This window comes from Pogona vitticeps, chromosome 3 (assembly GCF_051106095.1).
Source record: "Pogona vitticeps strain Pit_001003342236 chromosome 3, PviZW2.1, whole genome shotgun sequence".
Lineage (NCBI taxonomy): Eukaryota > Metazoa > Chordata > Lepidosauria > Squamata > Agamidae > Pogona > Pogona vitticeps.
Genome location: NC_135785.1, coordinates 52,314,716 through 52,332,414, shown reverse-complemented (window position 1 = coordinate 52,332,414; position 17,699 = coordinate 52,314,716). Strand labels below are relative to the sequence as shown.

The 17,699-nt window shown below is 43.3% G+C and overlaps 2 protein-coding genes across 2 annotated transcripts; one reads left to right on the top strand and one right to left on the bottom strand.

Annotated features, from left to right (window-relative positions):
• Nucleotides 1-773: 773 nt before the first annotated feature.
• On the bottom strand, nt 774-4,710 carry AVPI1 (arginine vasopressin induced 1). The gene is made up of 3 exons (XM_020812051.3): nt 4,490-4,710; nt 2,608-2,968; nt 774-1,251 (listed from the first exon to the last, which is right to left on the bottom strand). The coding sequence occupies exons 2-3, from the start codon at nt 2,928-2,930 to the stop codon at nt 1,098-1,100; spliced, it is 477 nt and encodes a 158-aa protein (XP_020667710.2). The 5' UTR covers nt 2,931-2,968; nt 4,490-4,710; the 3' UTR covers nt 774-1,097.
• A 3,475-nt stretch (nt 4,711-8,185) lies between these two features.
• On the top strand, nt 8,186-9,005 carry MARVELD1 (MARVEL domain containing 1). The gene has a single exon (XM_078389407.1). The coding sequence runs from the start codon at nt 8,338-8,340 to the stop codon at nt 8,863-8,865; it is 528 nt and encodes a 175-aa protein (XP_078245533.1). The 5' UTR covers nt 8,186-8,337; the 3' UTR covers nt 8,866-9,005.
• The last annotated feature ends 8,694 nt before the right edge of the window (nt 9,006-17,699 follow it).

Below are 17,699 nucleotides of genomic sequence, written 5' to 3'. Positions count from 1 at the left end.
TGCACAGCGTGGAGCCATTTTGAGAGCCGCCGGTCAGCTGTTTTAAAATAGTCGTTTAGCGAAGAATTGGTTCGCTGCTTCGAGAACCGATCATCGTAAAGTGAATTTTCCCCATTTAAACATTGTTTTACAATAGCAAAAACCTCATCGTAAAACGGATTCATCATGGGGTGGGGTAATCGTCAAGCGGGGCACCAATGTAATTTGTGTGTATAATCGTACAGAAAGTGAATGCATTTTTTGGCTGGATATTCAATCTGTGGTGGGCTTTCTGCAAATGTGGGAGGGGGCAACTGAAGCTTCATATGGAAATTTTCAGGTAAAGACCTGCTTGCTGTATGATGGCATTCAATTCTAGAATGCATATGTAAGAAGATGAGGCATATTAAATGGAGCTAGTTGTGTTGAACACACTGCCCTAGTAAACTAGGACTCTTTCCTAACACAGCTCATTCTAGAGTGGGCTACACTGCTGTGGAGGCAGGATCTGTTTCTCCTACACAGTTACTGATCCTGTCTTCATCCTCTAATCAGCATCCAGAATATCTACTTAGGTTCAATACTGATAGACTTCAAAATTAATTGGCAGAGCAACAGAAAGAAAGGCTTATTAAGTTTACTTCCCCTTTGCAGGCTTCCCAGAAATCTCTGATTATGGAAAACAAGGTCCTGCACTAGGTAAACATGTGGGCCTTCAAAGAAAGAATATATACAGTGGGGTCTCGACTTACGAATGACCCTACTTGCGAACAATTCAACTTACGGACTCGACATACGATATATAATCTTTATTAAATATAACATGTGCAATCCATAGATACAGTATTTGTGCTTTAACACAGCAAGTTGTGGCCAAGTCTAAATAACTGAAACATGAAGTAGTGCTTGAGGTTGAGGGTTCTGGTTTCAAATTTGTCTAATAGCAAACTTGAAGTCGAAGGACTAATCTTTATCTGAAATACTCTTCTCTGCTCAGTGATTATTGAACAGCAGAGCTGAACTGTGTTTGCTTGTTGGAACTCCCTTCATTTCAGGTTTTCCCCATCCCATATACTGACATTTAAACATGTACAGGCGTGAAACCTAGGTTCAGTTGCTCACCGGTGGAGCTGGTGCAGATAACCTGCAGCTCCCATTCCCCCTTTCTTCCTATAGTGGAGGCCAGTGGAATGGCCAGTTTGATCTGGAGACTCTGTGTTCCTGCTACTGCTACTGTCAGCATCGGTACCAGATGTAGTGCAATCTTCAATGCTGTTGGATAAAAGATAAAGAATTATTAAAAACTGAACTATGTCTTCTCCTTTAGAGGCCAAAAAAAAAAAAAAGGGGGGGGAGGGAGATGCAATCCATTGTGTTGTCCTTTTAAAGACCAGGGAGCATGACCACAGGAGAATTCATACCCAGGATTAGTGCTGGACTCAACATCTTGATTAATTTAATACAACATGCTGCTGACCTAGCCATCTTAAGTACAGCACTGTATACTCTTACTTCAAGAATAAAAAGGGGCATTCTTTTAAAGACAGAATAGGTTCTAAGGCCTACACAGATCATGAAAATGTAAGTATATTTATTTATTCTGTACATATAACTCCCACAATTACTTACTGTTGTATCAGTTAAACTTGTTGGGAGTTTTGGTCCAAAAATATATGCAGGGCACAAGATACCCACTCTGAAATATTCTGTGCATATAGTACCATGTTTCCCGGAAAATAAGGGTGTTATATTAATTTTTGCTCCAAAAAACGCATTAGGGCTTATTTTCAGTGGAAGTTTTGTTTTACAGTCATGTCATCTTCTAGTTGCTGCACAATGGTAGAAAGAAGGGTTTAACTTAACTGGGGCTTATTTTGGGAGTAGGGCTTATATTAGGAGCATCCTGAAAAATCATACTAGGTCTTATTTTCAGGTTAGGTCTTATTGTCAGGGAAACAGCATCTCACTAAATGTGTACTGGTTTCAGAAAATGATTTAAGAATCAGCAGCTAATTTTGTCTACAAGCACGGTGCATCAGTCAAATGTAGGCTCTGTTTTCTTTTAACCTGCAGCAATGAGACTGTATATATTTCTGGGAGAAGGGAGTTCCAGATGTGCAGAGCCACCCATGAAAAGGCCCTGTTTCTTGTAGCCATCAAGCTAATAGGCGGGCAGGGCTTCAGGCATGACTTTTAATGCTGGGGCATGCTCACATGGATGTAGGCAGTGTTCAGATAATCTAGTCTCAGTGTTTTAAGACTTTTTTAAAGTTATCGTAAATTTGGTCCAGAAACCAGCAGCTGGCATAAGTTGTGCAAAATTGATATAAAAGCCAAACTTTTTCAAGTATTTTAGCTGCCACATTCTGTACCAGTGCATCTTCTGAACTGCATTTTAAGGAAAGGCCCTACATAAAGTGCAATCCTTTTATTATGGGGTGGTACACGGAGGAGTTATGAAATGATTATCTACTAAAACAAGATCATTCTATACATTTGTATTATGTGCATGTGTATGGCTGAGGCTCCCTGGCAATTCCAGATACAAGGCTTGGAGCCCAAAACACTGTTTATCCCTGGACGGTGTAACTGAAATTCAGTGTGGCATCACAAAAGTGATGACCATACCGTAAGCGACTGAAGTGCTGTAGTTCAAGGAGCCTGGCACTACTACTCTTGTTCGAAGGAGGCCTCAGATGCGACTGGAGCCTTAGCTTTCTCTGCCTTCTGTGGAGCTTTTGCAAGGCCTGGGTGATGCACCGATTCTCTGCACACTCCCAGACCAGCTGGGCCCGCTCCTCTGCTTGTGCATCCCCGGTGCTGTGGAAGAGGCGGCGCAACTGCCATAACCCCACCCCGTGAAAGATATTGGCTGATGCTCTCTTGCGTGTGCAGGATTTGGGAGTCTGATGCTGTGGCAAGTCACTGGCAATAGAGGCTGGAGTACCCATGGTGCTAGGTTCCCTCCATGCAGTCGTTGGAGGCAGCTCTGGGGGAACAGAGAAACAAGGATGAGATGAAGCAGCAGAATTAATTGATCTTCTGGGCTGATTGTCTCCTGCTACCCTCTCATTTTATGACGTATTTTTCCAGGATGTATAGAGGATGTGATCATTCCATAATCTTGTTCTGAGGCAGCCAGACTTGCAGTCCACTGCCAGAATGAAGCTACACAAAAGACTGATTCTATCACCACGAAGAATTATGTTTACTGGTATTATAGCTGAACCCTGCCTTTCAGCAATCCCTATGTGCCAAAAATGAGCAATGTGGCCCTCCGGATGTTGTTGGACTGCAGTTCCCATCAGCCCTCCCTGGCATAGCAAGTGATGAGGGGTGATAGGAGCTGCAGTCTAGGAACACATAGAGGACCACAGATTCCTGGCCCTTTCTGTAGGCAGTCAAATACAGAACATTTACATTATCTGCTCCTGAGCAAGAGTTCTCAGCCATGCTGATGGCAGATTATTGAAGTGATGACAGAATACACCAGAGCTTGGAGAAGGATCAGTAGAGTATAGCATGTCAGTTTTTACAGAACACAGGTATGCCCCACTGTGGGAGGGAGGAGCTAAATGAAAAACACTGCAGGCTAAAAGAGTGACAGGTGGCTATGCAGGCACATTCCATCCAGGCTGGGAGTGCCAGGGGTGGGGTGGTATGGGGCACCAGCTTATATTCTTGCACCTCACAGTAATTCCATTCACCAAGTCTAGCAACGTTAGCCTTCCAAAAGTTTGGTGAGTCATTTCTCCAAAGATGGGCATTACAGGCTCCAGGAGGAAAAGGGTGGGGAGACGCAAGCTACTCCAGCAGGACTTCGCTGGCAAATCTTGACTACAGTCTGGTTTTGCGAGCTGCCCGGTGATCCTAACGGGGCATCCTGTTCAACTCCGGAGTCTAGCCGGAGAACAGGAGGGGGAAAAGAAAGTGTCCCAGTTTCCAAGCCAACAAGAACTGCTGCCACAAGGGCTAGATAGGTGAGCCCTTGTATTCGTGCCTGTGCTGAGCCTGTTGGGACTGGCCAGGGCAGCGAGTGCTGGATTCTTGGAAGACTTAAGCACGAACTCCTGCTGAGCAACAAGAACCGGGAGGGCTTGCGCGCTTTCTCTTTCGGCCTTACAGAGATCTCTCCAATATGTACGCCGACTTCAGCTCCTTCGCGATTTACTGATGTTAATTAATGATTAACCTACCGAGGCACTGAATCGCAACGCTTGATCTAAGACAAATCACCCTTGCCTACCATACCTACTACCATCAGGCAGAATTATTTTGAACTTCACCGAGGAATAACAATATTTTTAAAAATAATAATTAAGCAACCAAATTAATAGGAATTTCTTTTAATAAACGGAGCTTTCCTACCTACGAGGCCCTGGCGCTGATCATTCTCACTCTACCTCTGAGAGGAAACCTTTCTCTCGACCCAGCTTACTCAACCTGGAATTTTACAACCACAGATCGAGGCTGCGGCCCAAACCCCAAGCGAACTCAGTCATTTACAGACCTGACGCTTGTTCTTCTCCCTGGGGCCGCGGGTGTCCCGAAAGCTGCTGGAGACCCGCCAGGGCGGGCTCTTCGCAGCGCTGGGAGATGACTTTCGCCTCTTTCCAAGCCGCCTCCCGTCATTCACAGGCTCTTTCTGCGGAGGTTTCCTTTGTCCATTGAAGAGACCAGACAACATGCATCTCAACCAATCAGCTTCCTCTGTCTCTTAATACTGTACCAGGGTTCTAAATCCGAACTCCGAAGAACACTCGCTAACCAATCGAGCGGGGAGGGGGTGGGACGCCGGTGCCCTTTGTGGCAGTGCGTGGCAAACAAGATTCTTGACGTCAGTGGAACGGGCGTTACCCTACAAGCGGGAAAGAGGGTGCTGGGAGTGTCTCATTCGAAGCTGCCGTGTGCGTGTGTTGCACAAAAACCCCACAAAGATTTTTGCCCCCGCCCGGGCAACGAAACAGCTAGCCACTTTGTGGTAGCCCGAAGTGATTGTAAAATGCCACAGATTCAGGCTGCCTTTCTTTATCCACCTTCCGTTGCCCGTTTCTTGTTTGCCCGGTCCCCTTCCCGCGCTCCCCGTCCTGTTCGTTGGCTCCCGTTGCATCCTCTCGTTCTTAAAAATAAAAGAAAGATTGGGTGCGGCGACGCGGTCGAAATGCGCGCTTTGCTGGCAGCCGCCGATGCCGCGGCCTCTTTGGCATCAACTTAGGAACTGCATTGGGAGAAAAGTTTCGGAAGTGTAGACGCCACCGCGCTGAGCCAGGTTAGCAGTCACAGGACACGTGGAAGTAAAACACGGGTTCTGCGGCCAGCTCCGGCGTGCCGGGAAGACAGAAGTTCAGCAGAACCCTCGGGCAGAAATTTTTGCCGTGGTGTTTCCTGGGAAATGAGAATTGCCGTCAAATCGAATCCCTGGGGAGAAAAGCAGTTTTGATAGCTTTATTACGGAATATACAGTTGGCATGGTTCCGAGAGTACCCTTTATTTTATTGTCTGCACAGTGACAACCCCGGACCCAGACTTCAAGTGAAAAACTGGGTACGGTTGTCAATCTGTGGAAATTGCACAAGAATCGTTTTTGCTACAGATTCACGTTATTGAAAGCTTTTTCAGACTGTAATTTCTGAGTGTATATTTGAGTGCAATTTATGGAAAAACATGTTAAAAGAGAGAGTTTTACAGAGGACTGTGTATGCATTTTATATGAGCCCATAGGCCTGTATCCAAGTAGGAGATAACAATAACCTCGTGAAAGTTAACATCATACAGCACACACAGAACTCATTGTTTGCAGGATCTTATGAAAGCCAAGAGTTCCATTGACTCCTAAAGTAGAAATTTTCAATAATGAGACCTTTTATACGTTAGTGGAAAACTGTATGTTTGGAATGGCAACCCGGATACAGGATTTTCTGGACTGAATCTGTTTGGGATAGGATTTGCTCAGTGTGAAGAGGGGGATGGGCGAGTGGGGAGGAGAGACCAGTGAAAAAATTAGAACATGAAAGATCAAAGACTGTGTGCTTTAGAGATAATAACTGTGAGCAAACTGCTGGTTATTTACCATCACCTGAGGTTCTGATGCTGTAAGGGCAAGGTTTTCTCATGCTAAAAGGTAAATTGCATCAGATGACAAATTCAAGTTTAGTCTAAAAAGAGCATTCATAACTTGTTTTGCTGAAACAACTTTGTTGTTCCATATTTTGTCCCAACTCCTCAATTTTTAACAAGCTTTCCCCTTTCTTTCCTATAACTGCAGTAAATGGAAAGGCCATAGGCTGTATCTAACAGTTCTGCAGTGAATAAAGGGAAAACTGATTAGAGCCTGACTAAATCACACCTGTTCAAAGCAGCTGGACCAAAGGGTGCGTTTGGACATTTTAAAGACATGGGAGTGAAGGTTCAAATACAGATCAGATACATCAATTTGTGAATATTAAATTTTATAGTTTTTACACTCCACTCTACAAGTATCAATAAAAAGGCATGCAGCCCCTCTCAGATATAAAATCTAAAAAGGCATGGCACAAAACAAACAAAATGGAGAGGGAAAAAGAAAATAACAAAATCCAGCTACAATTTTTAATTAGGTTAGAAGCAAAATTCAGTGGATATATTTTCTCAGGAGGATGCTGGCTTGTGTACTCTCTTCATTCTCTTCCGCAGTCAGATTGCTAACTGGGACTGGTCACGGAGATCACATAACCCCCCCAGTTACAGCAACGTCACTGGTTGCCCTTTTTTTTTTCCAGGCACAACTCAAAGTTGATTTTAACCTATAAAGCACTAAAGGGCTTGGATCTAAGCTGTCTCAAGGGCCATGTCTTCCTTTTGTTGTTAAGATCATCAGGAGAGGCCTTTCTCTTGGTTCCATACCACCTTCACAGGTGCGTCTGATGGGGACACAGGAGAGAGGCTTCTCTGTTGCTGCTCCCAGACTTTGGAATTGCCTCCCACAGGAGGCCAGACTGGCCCCATCTTTGCTCTCCTTCCGAAAGCAGGAAAAGATCTTTCTTTTCATGCAAGCTTTCCCTTAACATCTGGCTACCTGAGTTGGGTTTTAAAATGATGGGCTCAGAGAGAATGAAGAGAGTACACAAACCAGAACCTTTACTGCTTTGAATGTGTTTTTGGTGTTGCTTTTGTTTTTAGTTTTTTAGTGTGGTATTTGATCCTTTTTTAAGTATTTATATACTTTTGCTTTAAAAATGCTCTTTTAATGATGTAAGCTGCCTTGGGTCTTTTTTAGGGACAAAGGCAGGGCAAAATATTGTAAAATAAAATAAAAATATATAAATAGTGCAGCACTAGGTAAAATATACCCCTCCAGGTTTAATTGGACTGCAGCTCCCAGCAGCTTTAACCAGCACAGCCACAGGCGAGGAATGCTATATATTGCAACACCTGTTGGACCACAGTCTGCCAAATACATCATTTCCCGGAATAATTGTTGGGCAAGAGAAAATTATTTAAATTCCACAAGTTATTTTCCCCTTCTGTTGTGCCAGAAGTTTAATAAAAAGTTCACCTGAACTTTTTCTTTAGGTCACGGTAGGTTGGTCCAGATGGTAAGAGCAGGATGTAGCCCACTTGCACCACTTTTGAGTAGTGCAGTAAGTCCATGGGCTGCCATGCGAGGTTGTAAGTACCCTTAGTTTTCTGACTTATCCCAGTACTCTGAGCCTGCAGGGCCTACATTTTGAGCCAACCTTTTCTGTTGGATTTCCTTGGCAGCAATCGGGTCATTTTGTTGCAGCTAAAATATCAAAAGGTATCAAGCCACAGGCAGATATTATTTGGCATAAGTGTTTAGTTTAGATAAGTGTTCCTGCAAAGCCCATTTCTGATGCCTCAGCTGGCAGGTTATTATACACACAGTCTACAAAGTGTGCCAACACTTCATGTTTCTGACATCTACTAAAGTCTGTGGCAAATAAAATGTGTTATTCTTTGCAGCTTCCTGTTTTGTTTTGTTTTGTTTCAGCTCTGTTGACTGGGGAACTACAGTGTGGCAGAGAAAGTCAATGCTGGTGAAGCCAGCTTTTAATGGATATTTTGAGAGATCTCAGATGGGATTGTAGGGGTGTGGATGAGAGATGGAGAGAGTTTTTAGCAGAAGGGTGGAGAAAAGAGAATCACCCAGAGGAGAGGAGGGGCAAGAGGGGGGAAAAGGGAGGGACAGACAGGGGAAGCTGAGAGGCCCCAGTGCAGGAAAGACTGTTAGGCTCCAGATGTTTGGCAGCTGCAGACAGAGGAAGAGCCTGAGAGGGAGGAGGAGAGTGAGATTTGCTGGGGTGCAGGAGGCACGCAACGCAACAGGACGGGAGCTCCCGGAGGCCCTGGTGTTACAGCATGCCTCTTCCACCACCCCCTTCCTCACCGCCACCCCCTTGCCCTGCATCTCGAGAGTCTCTCAGCCTGAACAAGGCCTTTCTGCGAAGTCTCTTGGGAGGGCTGCGAATTGCACAGCTGCTGTCGGGTGCTGTCTGCTGGGTGACTATAGCGGCACACAAGTACGAAGGGGCCACCTATTTTGCTGTCTTTGCAGCTGTCCTCGTGTGGCTGCTTACTTTGATTCTCTTCGGCCTCAGCGTGTTGGGCCGCTGGGCTCTGGTGCCTGTGTTGGGGACTCGATGGCTCCTGACAAACATCGTGCACGACCTGCTGCTTGGGATGGTTTTCTTTGCTGCCGCTGCAGGCATTATGGGCCACAAAGCACAGAGGGTCAGCTACTGCAACTTGCGAGGCTACAGCCAGCCCTGCAGTTATAGTGCCTACTTGACTGCTGCCATCTTTGCAGGCATTTCTGCTTTCTTATACCTGCTGTCAGGACTCTACTGCTTGGTACGGCGTTCTTCAGGACACCACAACATCATGTGAGAGATGCCAGAAGATACGTGGAGATTGATGGACAGATTTTTCATCAACCAGACAGACAAGACTCACCTTCATTGTTCCCACAGACTGCTCCTTGCTCCAGACTCACTGTTGCTTTCCAAATGGAATAACAAAGCATCCCCTTCTCCTCTGACTGATGGATGCTTTTGCCTGAGGATAATTCTACCCCATCATCAATACCTGAATACCTCTCGTCATGACCCAGAAGCTCGAAATGGTATATCCTTAAGATGAAAGTGGGGTGGGGTGTGTGAGATAATGGGCTTTCCTATCTCTCTTCCTCCTTCACTTCACAAGTGGGTTTTTTTGCATGTCTGGGATGTCTGGTCTGGCCTCTGATTCCCGTATTTGTGATTGCTACAGGAAGCCCACAGTAATTCATTCTTATTTATAGTCTCCACCAAAGCAGATTTAACATAGTTTCTTCACAATCATTGCTTGTTTATTTTTATGCCCTATGCACAGGTTCTTATCCTCTTGCACCGAGTTGTTGTGTGACTTCGAATAGCCACCCTTTGAATATGCACCATTGGCTTTATTAATAATAGTAACCTGTTTCAGGAGTGGTAAGCAATTGTTCAAAGTCTATCGGTTTCTAGAGGCCAGTAACATTCTGTCCTTAATATTTATAAATGAAGGCTTTCTATTGTAATTTTTTAAAAATTTTGTATATGACCCTGATATGGACTTTATAGCATTTGCATAGCCTAGTTGTATTAACCAGTTATTCATTTATAAATATAGAGTTCATATTAGCAAGGAAGTTCTACCCCCTATTTGGAAGACCTGACTTTTCAACCCACATGTGAGGCATGGAATGTGCATGTTAAAATAAAAGGGAGATGCACTTTGCCCAGGTTCAGAGGTTGTCTTTCTTTTTAAAATACTATTCAGTATATCCTAGGCCTAGCACAAAAAATGGGTTCCTGAGCTGAGTTCCCTAGCTTTTTCTAGGGTTAACCATAAGGGTTAGCTCAAAGGAGGACTTCAGCTATCTTTGATTAAAAAAATGTTGCTCTTTTTATTCCCTGTATTAATGAATGGATTGCTTTCATGAAGATAAGTTGTCGTCGTTTATAAGCGCAAACTCACCCCTTAAGTTGATTTGTCACAGATCGCAGGAAATACAGTACTGCAAACCTCTGCAAGTCTTGTGGTCAGACAAAGAAAAAAGAGCAGGAGCCCATCCTAGAAATGGAAAGGAAGTACTGATCATCAGCTATGGCCATTATTGAACTCAGGATGGATCATATGTGAGGATCCCTCCTGGTTGTCCCATTATAAGCCTGAAACCCAATTTAGCGATTTGATTAATTTTAGAAAACAGTCAATTTAAGACTAAGGATCTCAGATTTCATGCTTTCTGAGGCCCCTAATCTCTAAAGAACTCTTAAACATAGCCGTGTTCCCAGTAAATAAGACATTTTGCTACATTCTAGACTCCAGATTGTGGTCAGCACTTTTTATGGCATGACCATGTACCTTCTTGTTTCCATTATAGCCTAGAGATGCATGCATAGCTTATTTTTGTATAAAAATAAATCCTCATCTGGATGGGAGAAAGCATGGAGTTATAGAGCAGAATGGAAAGACATTCTCTAGGAAAAATGTACAAGCAGTTGCAATGTGAACACTAGAAGAAATGTTAAGTACTCCAAACACTGGACATTGGGCTCAGAATTGGGGCAGAAGACAGCTCCTTCCCACAGCACCAATGAAAACAAAGTTACACTGTATGAAAGGCTTCTGTCATGGTCATAATACAGAGATTATGTATTGATTATGTATCATGTATTGATAATCCAGCCTTAGAGAGGCTGATGCCTCAGTGCTTAGCAGCCAGAGCTATCTCCAGGGCCACTCCAACATGTTTTGTTGTCTGAGATAAAGAATAGCGGGCACTCCATTCTATTTAGAAAATCTAGTGAATCCTGCTTCAGTCTTGGTGAGGGAACAGTATCTTCTACTACACCTGAGACAAACAGGTTAACATCATGGGTCCAAGATAGACCAGAATCTAGTTTGAATGCAATGCAACATCACTGCTTAGAGCTGCCATATCCAAAGTCAGAATAGCAACAATGATGTCTGGCAGAAGAGGAGCAAGGAGAAGGGTAGCCTAGCCTTGGGCATTCGGAGGAATGATGGGGAAACTGCTGCTCTGCTCTCCAGCATCTATGCCTGAAGCAGCTATTTTACTCTGTTGGATGGAATGGCCAGCCCTTAATGTGACTGCACCACCATGTCATGTGACAAGATCTGACCATTCAAATCTTGGATCCAGGGACAACATGCAGAACCAGTCCCTTCCACAAAAACTGAAGGCTCCCTCATACAAATGGAGGGCAATGCATATGATTTTACTGTGGCCTGCTCCTGAGAGGAAAAGTGCCTCTGAAACATGGACGTGCCTTGGAAAAAAGACCCCTCCTTTCCAAACTTCTATAGTTTGTTCAATCATGCCAATCTCTCTGAGCAACTAAGAAAAGATTGCCCTTGGCAAGAACGCTACAGCTGATGTTCTTTCTGAACCAGTAGTTTTCAAAAGATTCAGAGGACTCATCTTGTTGGAGTCTTCCTCCTCCATCAGCAAACAATGCTCTTCCAGCAATGCTACACGGGAAGCGTACATCACCTGCCTTTCTGCTTAGGACACTGTGCCTTAGAGTGAGCTACAGGAGTTTTTGAAAGACATGCCATCAGCTTCTGGACATTCCAAACTTTCCTCCTTTTATTCTAAAATCAATTAAGACATTGCTCCAATATGTTTTCATCTTTCTTACTGTACTCTGCTATGAGGATCTGAGCACCCCTTGTGTGTGGCATACAGGAGTTCTTCTGGGCCAGAAGTATCTCTTTGTTTTCCTGGATTAGCCAGAGTAGATGCCTTGGCCAGGACATGTGGCTGCTGAAAAGATTGTGCCTAGGAAGAGGCCCTGACACCACGTCAGTCCTGAGGTAAGACACCTTGCATTTAGGAACAGGATAAGTGCCCTTCAAGTAACAGTTTAGGGAGCAAATGGAATTGTAGAAGCCAAATGGGGATAGCATACTTTGCTGTCCTCACATCATTCTGGGTGGGGTGGGGATCCCTAGCTCCTTTTACTTTGCTGCCTCTAAGAAGACAGTGAACTATGGCATCCAGCCAGGTTTTTGAACTTTTCATTTCTTTTTCTATCCCCTAAATTTTGTACCATTTAGACTAATTAAGACGTCTGGAGAACTCAGAAACTTGCCACTTTGTCACATGTTAATAATTCTAATTTAGGTATTACCCACGTCTTTGTTTTGTTTCCTTTTATGCCAGAAGCAGTTTCTTCATGTATCTTTAGAGCTGGGCTGATTAATATTACATGAACAGGCCACACATTGGGCAGCAGGGGAGGAGACAGAAAGAATGGAACATTGTCTATCATGTAGGGTGGAGTCCAGTCAGCATAATGGGAGACAGCACACATGGTTATACCAAGGCAGTTTGGTCAAGGGTTGTAGAGTAGTGGGTGTCAGTATGGTAGATAGACAAATTATTTAAAATTACAACAGGGAAGGTGATAGCACTATGTAATCACTTTTTCCATTGTAGATTTCCCTGCTTAGAGTCCTGCACCTCAGACATGCTGAATCTCAGAAGCCACTTGACTCCATCCTGAAGGTTCCCAGTTCACCAGCTGAAAGAAGCTTCTGAGAAGGGAGGGCTATGCTGTCATCCACCAAAGCCCCATCTTTTTGTTTAGACAAAGGGAGGTGGCAATGGGTTCCGGATGTTGCAGATTCTCTTCTAGCTACAGTTGGTACACTTTGTGTTTGAAGTCATGGGTACAGCAATGTAGACTAGATTTAGGTCAGTGACATCCACTCAGTTTTGGGTACTTCTTGCCACTATATACTATATTCTACTCCTGTAAATAAATGGGACTGTGTTCATGGGATAAATTTCAGTGAGCACGTGATTCCAAAAATGGATTTTCAAATGTTACTGGATGTCAAACCCCAGCCAGCTTGGTAAGGGATCCTGGGAAACATAATCCAACAACATTTGGGGTCCATAGTTTCAAAACCATGATACCAAGCTATATGTTGCAGATTTGAATATTTAAACATTTCTAGGCATTGATTTTCTTAGTTCCCCATTTTGATCCTCATCTTCATGCCATGGAATGTCAGCTGGCTATGGCTCTGTCCCATTCCCAAAGGTTGCCTTCTGGACCCCTTTCCCACATTTTGTAACTCATTTGCATTGCAATAAATGTATGTGTGGAGCATAGAATGTTTGTGAGTTCATCATTGCTTAGTTCTTCCAAAGTGTAAGAACAAATATCTCTGCAGTATTTCTGTGCTATTACACATGCCACAGCCATGAGGACAGTGAAAAGGGAAACACCACAGCCATGAGGACAGTGAAAATAGTATTTGTGGAAAGTGTGGGAAAGAATTTCAGAATAGAAAGATTCTTCCTCTTTTTTCTCTGCTGCCCAAAGGCTGCAGGTCTGGGGTGGGGGCAGAAAGCTATGCCCAAGAGTCACACGCAGCCCTTGGCTCAATTTCATGTGCCCCCCCCCTTGTCTTCTGTAGATAAGCAATTGATAGGTAGGAAAGACAAGAAGTGACATAAAAAAAGCACCATGTAACCCTGAAATTTTGCAGACTCCACACATTTTGTGTGCTGATTGTGTCCACTATTGTCTGTACCACATATCTGAATTTAGCACAGGTTCCTCATAACAAAAATGTTCTCCAGCTTCTGTTGTAGGGGTCTGCTCCTGGATGGACCCTTCCATCTTGTCTATGTTGTCCCTTATCCAATCACAAGATGCCAGGAAAGACATCTGAGTTGCAAATTGCCTGAAAATGGCCTATCATAATTTCAGAGGCATTTCCCTCCATTTTTTCACCACATGCAGATGTTTTTGACTGCATCAAAAGTTTTATGAAATGCAGTGTTAATATGTATTGTCTAAAGCAGTGCTTCCCAGCCTTATATCTACATATGTTATTGGAAGACAGTTTCCAGAAATACTGGCCAGCACAGCTAGTTATGAAGGCTTCTGGGAGTTTTAGTCCAATAATATCTGGAGACCCAATGGGAACCAGTGGTCTAAAAGCAAGTGATAATACACTGTCTCTGAAATGATTGTTGATTGTTATGACTGGTTGCTGATGACAGACCTGCCGTCTACACCAGTAGTTTTCAGCGTTTGGTTCTACATCTGTTTGGACATCCACTCATAGAAGCTCAAGCTAGCATAAACAGTGGCAAAAGATTGAGAGCACTGAAGTAAAAAAACAGCTGGAGAACAAGCTGGTTACGTGCATTACATAAGCTTTAATACACAAAGGCGTAACCTAAGCAGAGATCAATGCATTAGTTTCAATTCATGCCCAATAGTGGGAAGATAAGCATACCTGGGGAGAAGCTGGAAGGAGAGTCTTGTCTTCCTGAAGAAAACTTTCCAGCTAACAACCTATCGTTTGAAAAACAGAGATAAATATATTTGGTGATGCACCATAGTACATTTCATAGTCTTCATGTTATAAATTTATTTAGAAATAATTGATTTTCTTCCTCCCTCTGTTTACTTCATTTTAAGTACCGTAAATGCCAAACTGGCCATTGGTCATACATTTGTTTATTTGTTTATTTAAAATAATTTACCTTGCCTTTCACTTTTAAAATAACCATCAGGTATACAAATATTTAAAAGGCTCAAGCAAATACCACACTAAAAAGCAGTAAACAAAAGCAACACCAAAAACACATTAAAAGCAGTAAGGCACAACAATCCATTTACGAACCCTATTCAGGCAGCTAGTCACTGAGGGAAAACTTGCCTGAAGAGAAAGGTATTTGCCTGCTTGCGGAAGGACAGAAGAGATGGGGCCAGCCTGGCCTCGTGTTGGAGGGAGACGCAACATCTGGAAGCAGTAACAGAAGGCCCTCTCCCATGTCTTCACCAAACACAACTGTAAAAGTCGTGGGGCCAAGTGAATGGCCTCTCTTGATTTTATTATTGCTTCATCAAGATGGCATGTTCAATCTTTTGAGTCTGAAACTACTGCACAAAGTAAATCCTAGGAACACCACTGTAGATTGTAGCTGCTGGCTAACTGATGTATGTGTGCTGAAAGAGTTCAAACTGTATGTGTTCACTCTATCACTAAGCATATCACTAAGTAACAATTCATACAATACAATACAATCCTGCTGACACTAATAAATATATTGTCGCTATGTGTGAAAAAACACCCAGACACAATGTCACAATGACATTTTTATGCTTCAGAAAGGCAGCAATAGAAATCTACAGCCACAATCTCCAAACCTCCCCTCAGAGAGGAATTTCAGCCTTGCAACAGCCTGTTAACAACCAGTCTTTTGCTAGGCCAGCAGACAGGACCAGACAGAGAGGGAAGGACTGACATTCCAATCACAACAGTCAGCTCCCCAGCCCAGTCAGTGGGAGGCCTGCCCTGAGAACCCTCAGGCTCTCCAGGAGAAAGATTTAAGGCTCATAGGGCAAATATTGCTCCCATACAAATCCCAAGTTATGTGTTACCCATAAGTAGCAAGTAAGATGACACTTTATTAATACAATGTTCTTTTTTTTAGCCCCAATTAACAATGAATTGAGAGAAAAAAATCCAATATTTTCTAAAATGTACCATTTTTGCAACAACAAGCAAACATTACCAGCTATGCAAAATTAAAATGTTTCGGGCATTATTGTGTTGAAAATAAATAAATAGTGTTATCACTTGTTATTCAAAAAAGCAACATGTTATGGACAGTGTCGCTTCTCACACATTACTTCCAAGCTCTGGTCCACAGCAAGGCATCAGTTATCTTCTGGATATCCTTCCAGCAAGAATAATATTAAACTCAAAAGTGAGGGAATTGACATTTCACAAGGCTCCTCATTAGTGTGCAAGGAGGAGATGTTAAATTCAGTTATTCTTTAAGAGATTAAACATGTGAAAAAAGAAAACTAGGCCCACCCTCTAGGAAACTGTCAGGCAAAGAGGATGAGTCTGGAGTAGAGAGCTGCAGGGTATAACTATCTTGTGATATACGTGCACCTCCAATTACTCCATGTTTAGCATAATGCAATTGCAAATTGATTCAGTTTCCTGACTGTACAACATTATTGTAAGCACTGGGGAAACAAAGTTTTCTTCAAGGAATTGGTTTTTTTTGAGCACCCATTGGGGACTTGTTTGTTTCAAATTGCTCTGGTTGTGTGAATGGCAATGTTGTTGTATTCTGTGTGCCAACATTTTGATGTGATTCAAGTGGTGTGAGATGCTGTCCCATCGGGGAAATCAGCAATTATGCCTCCTGACTGAACCGTATCACTTTACATTAAAAAAACCTATTAATTTTTAGTGCTGCATCACATAGGTGCTGAAGTCTTGCTGGTTTATTATTGATATGAGGTACATGTCTTCCATCTGGTGACTTTAGCTTCACCTTATAAACACTGCAATTTCCTTTCTTTCCCTTCTTTTTTTTCTTTTGCATACATCTGCATTCACACAGCCAGAACAATTTTTTAAGAGTGTTGTTTGACCTACAGTATTTATCTCCTGAACATTGCTGCCTTTGTTGTGGTTTGCTTTTTGTGGCAAGGAATTCCACTGTTTGTGGGTATATGGCATACTTAGCTTTTCAGTCCTTGCAAAGAATCTCTCGCAATTCAGAAAAGTCACCTTTCCAAATTCCAAAATCCCCAGTATAGATGCTTCTGGAATTCTGTAGTCCAAAAAGATAGTTGTTCCAACTGCTTGCCTCTGGAAGTGCCAATTGGACAATTCCCAAACACACCTCATCTTCCAAGCGCTTCTGAAAGCTCGTCTATATGCGGATCGGCCTGCATTGCTAGGCAACCACAACATTTTTCCACACAAAGGGACAATTTATGCCAACTCATTACAGTAGTTTGCTTCTAATCAGTAACAGCATTTAAGTCTAAAGGTGATAACATATTACATACACGTTGCGAACAAAAGCAACTTAAAACAAGTTTTCGCCAAGAACTATGGGTCCCACTATGGCTCTTGACTTGACAGGAGAGAATAAAACTGGCCTTATATTTGCAAATCACCAGATAACATTTTGCTTTAAGTGTACAGTACTTCCCTTCCGTGCTAAGCGTCGGCAGGGCCAGGAGGCCTGCAAATCTATGAAGCACCGCCTCTTAAAGCGCGATGTTCCACTTTGCTCCGCCCCAACGTTGGAAGACGGCGCCCCGTCGTGTTTTGAAAGCTGTTTGCAACCTTCGAGCTAAATGCTTGTGATCGGTCTCAGCCTTGCCCGCGATCGTCTCTGAGAGTTTAAGACCTTGTCTAATGCGGCAGTGTCCGTTCCCGAATTGGTGCTTTTCGAATAGGCAGTGCAGATCCTATAAATAAACGTCAAACTTTGGGGGAAAAGGAAGGCCACGTTAGAAAGATGCAAACGGTGACTAAAAAACCCTGGGATCTGACTACAGCGGTGACCTGGGGTTTGTGTGTGTGTAGTCAGTCTGAGAGGGTAAACAGATGATACGACGGAAGAGCGTTATGCTATCCGGAGGCTTGCTGCTGTCATCTCAGAGTCATGATTTTTCTGAAGTACAGTATCACAGCTTCTGGACTATATGTGCAATTTCGATTGCTTCCAATAAAGCGTTAACTGGATTTTGGAATGTGAGAGAAGCGGAATGCTTGACTTCAGGAAGTGTGCTGAACGGTTCACTCGTTCCTCCTGGCCCGATCCAGGCCCCCTTGGAAGGGAGCCATAGTCTATTCTGGAGGGCCATCTTGTGGTTTCCGTATCACAT

What these genes read in the sequence shown, in the direction of transcription:
- AVPI1 (XM_020812051.3), bottom strand. Translation starts at nt 2,930, where the DNA reads ATGGGTACTCCAGCCTCTATTGCCAGTGACTTGCCACAGCATCAGACT. An exon ending in CAGCACTTCAGTCGCTTACG is followed by an intron (nt 1,252 to 2,607) that starts GTATGGTCATCA and finishes TTTATCCAACAG; the next exon opens with CATTGAAGATTGCACTACAT.
- MARVELD1 (XM_078389407.1), top strand. Translation starts at nt 8,338, where the DNA reads ATGCCTCTTCCACCACCCCCTTCCTCACCGCCACCCCCTTGCCCTGCA.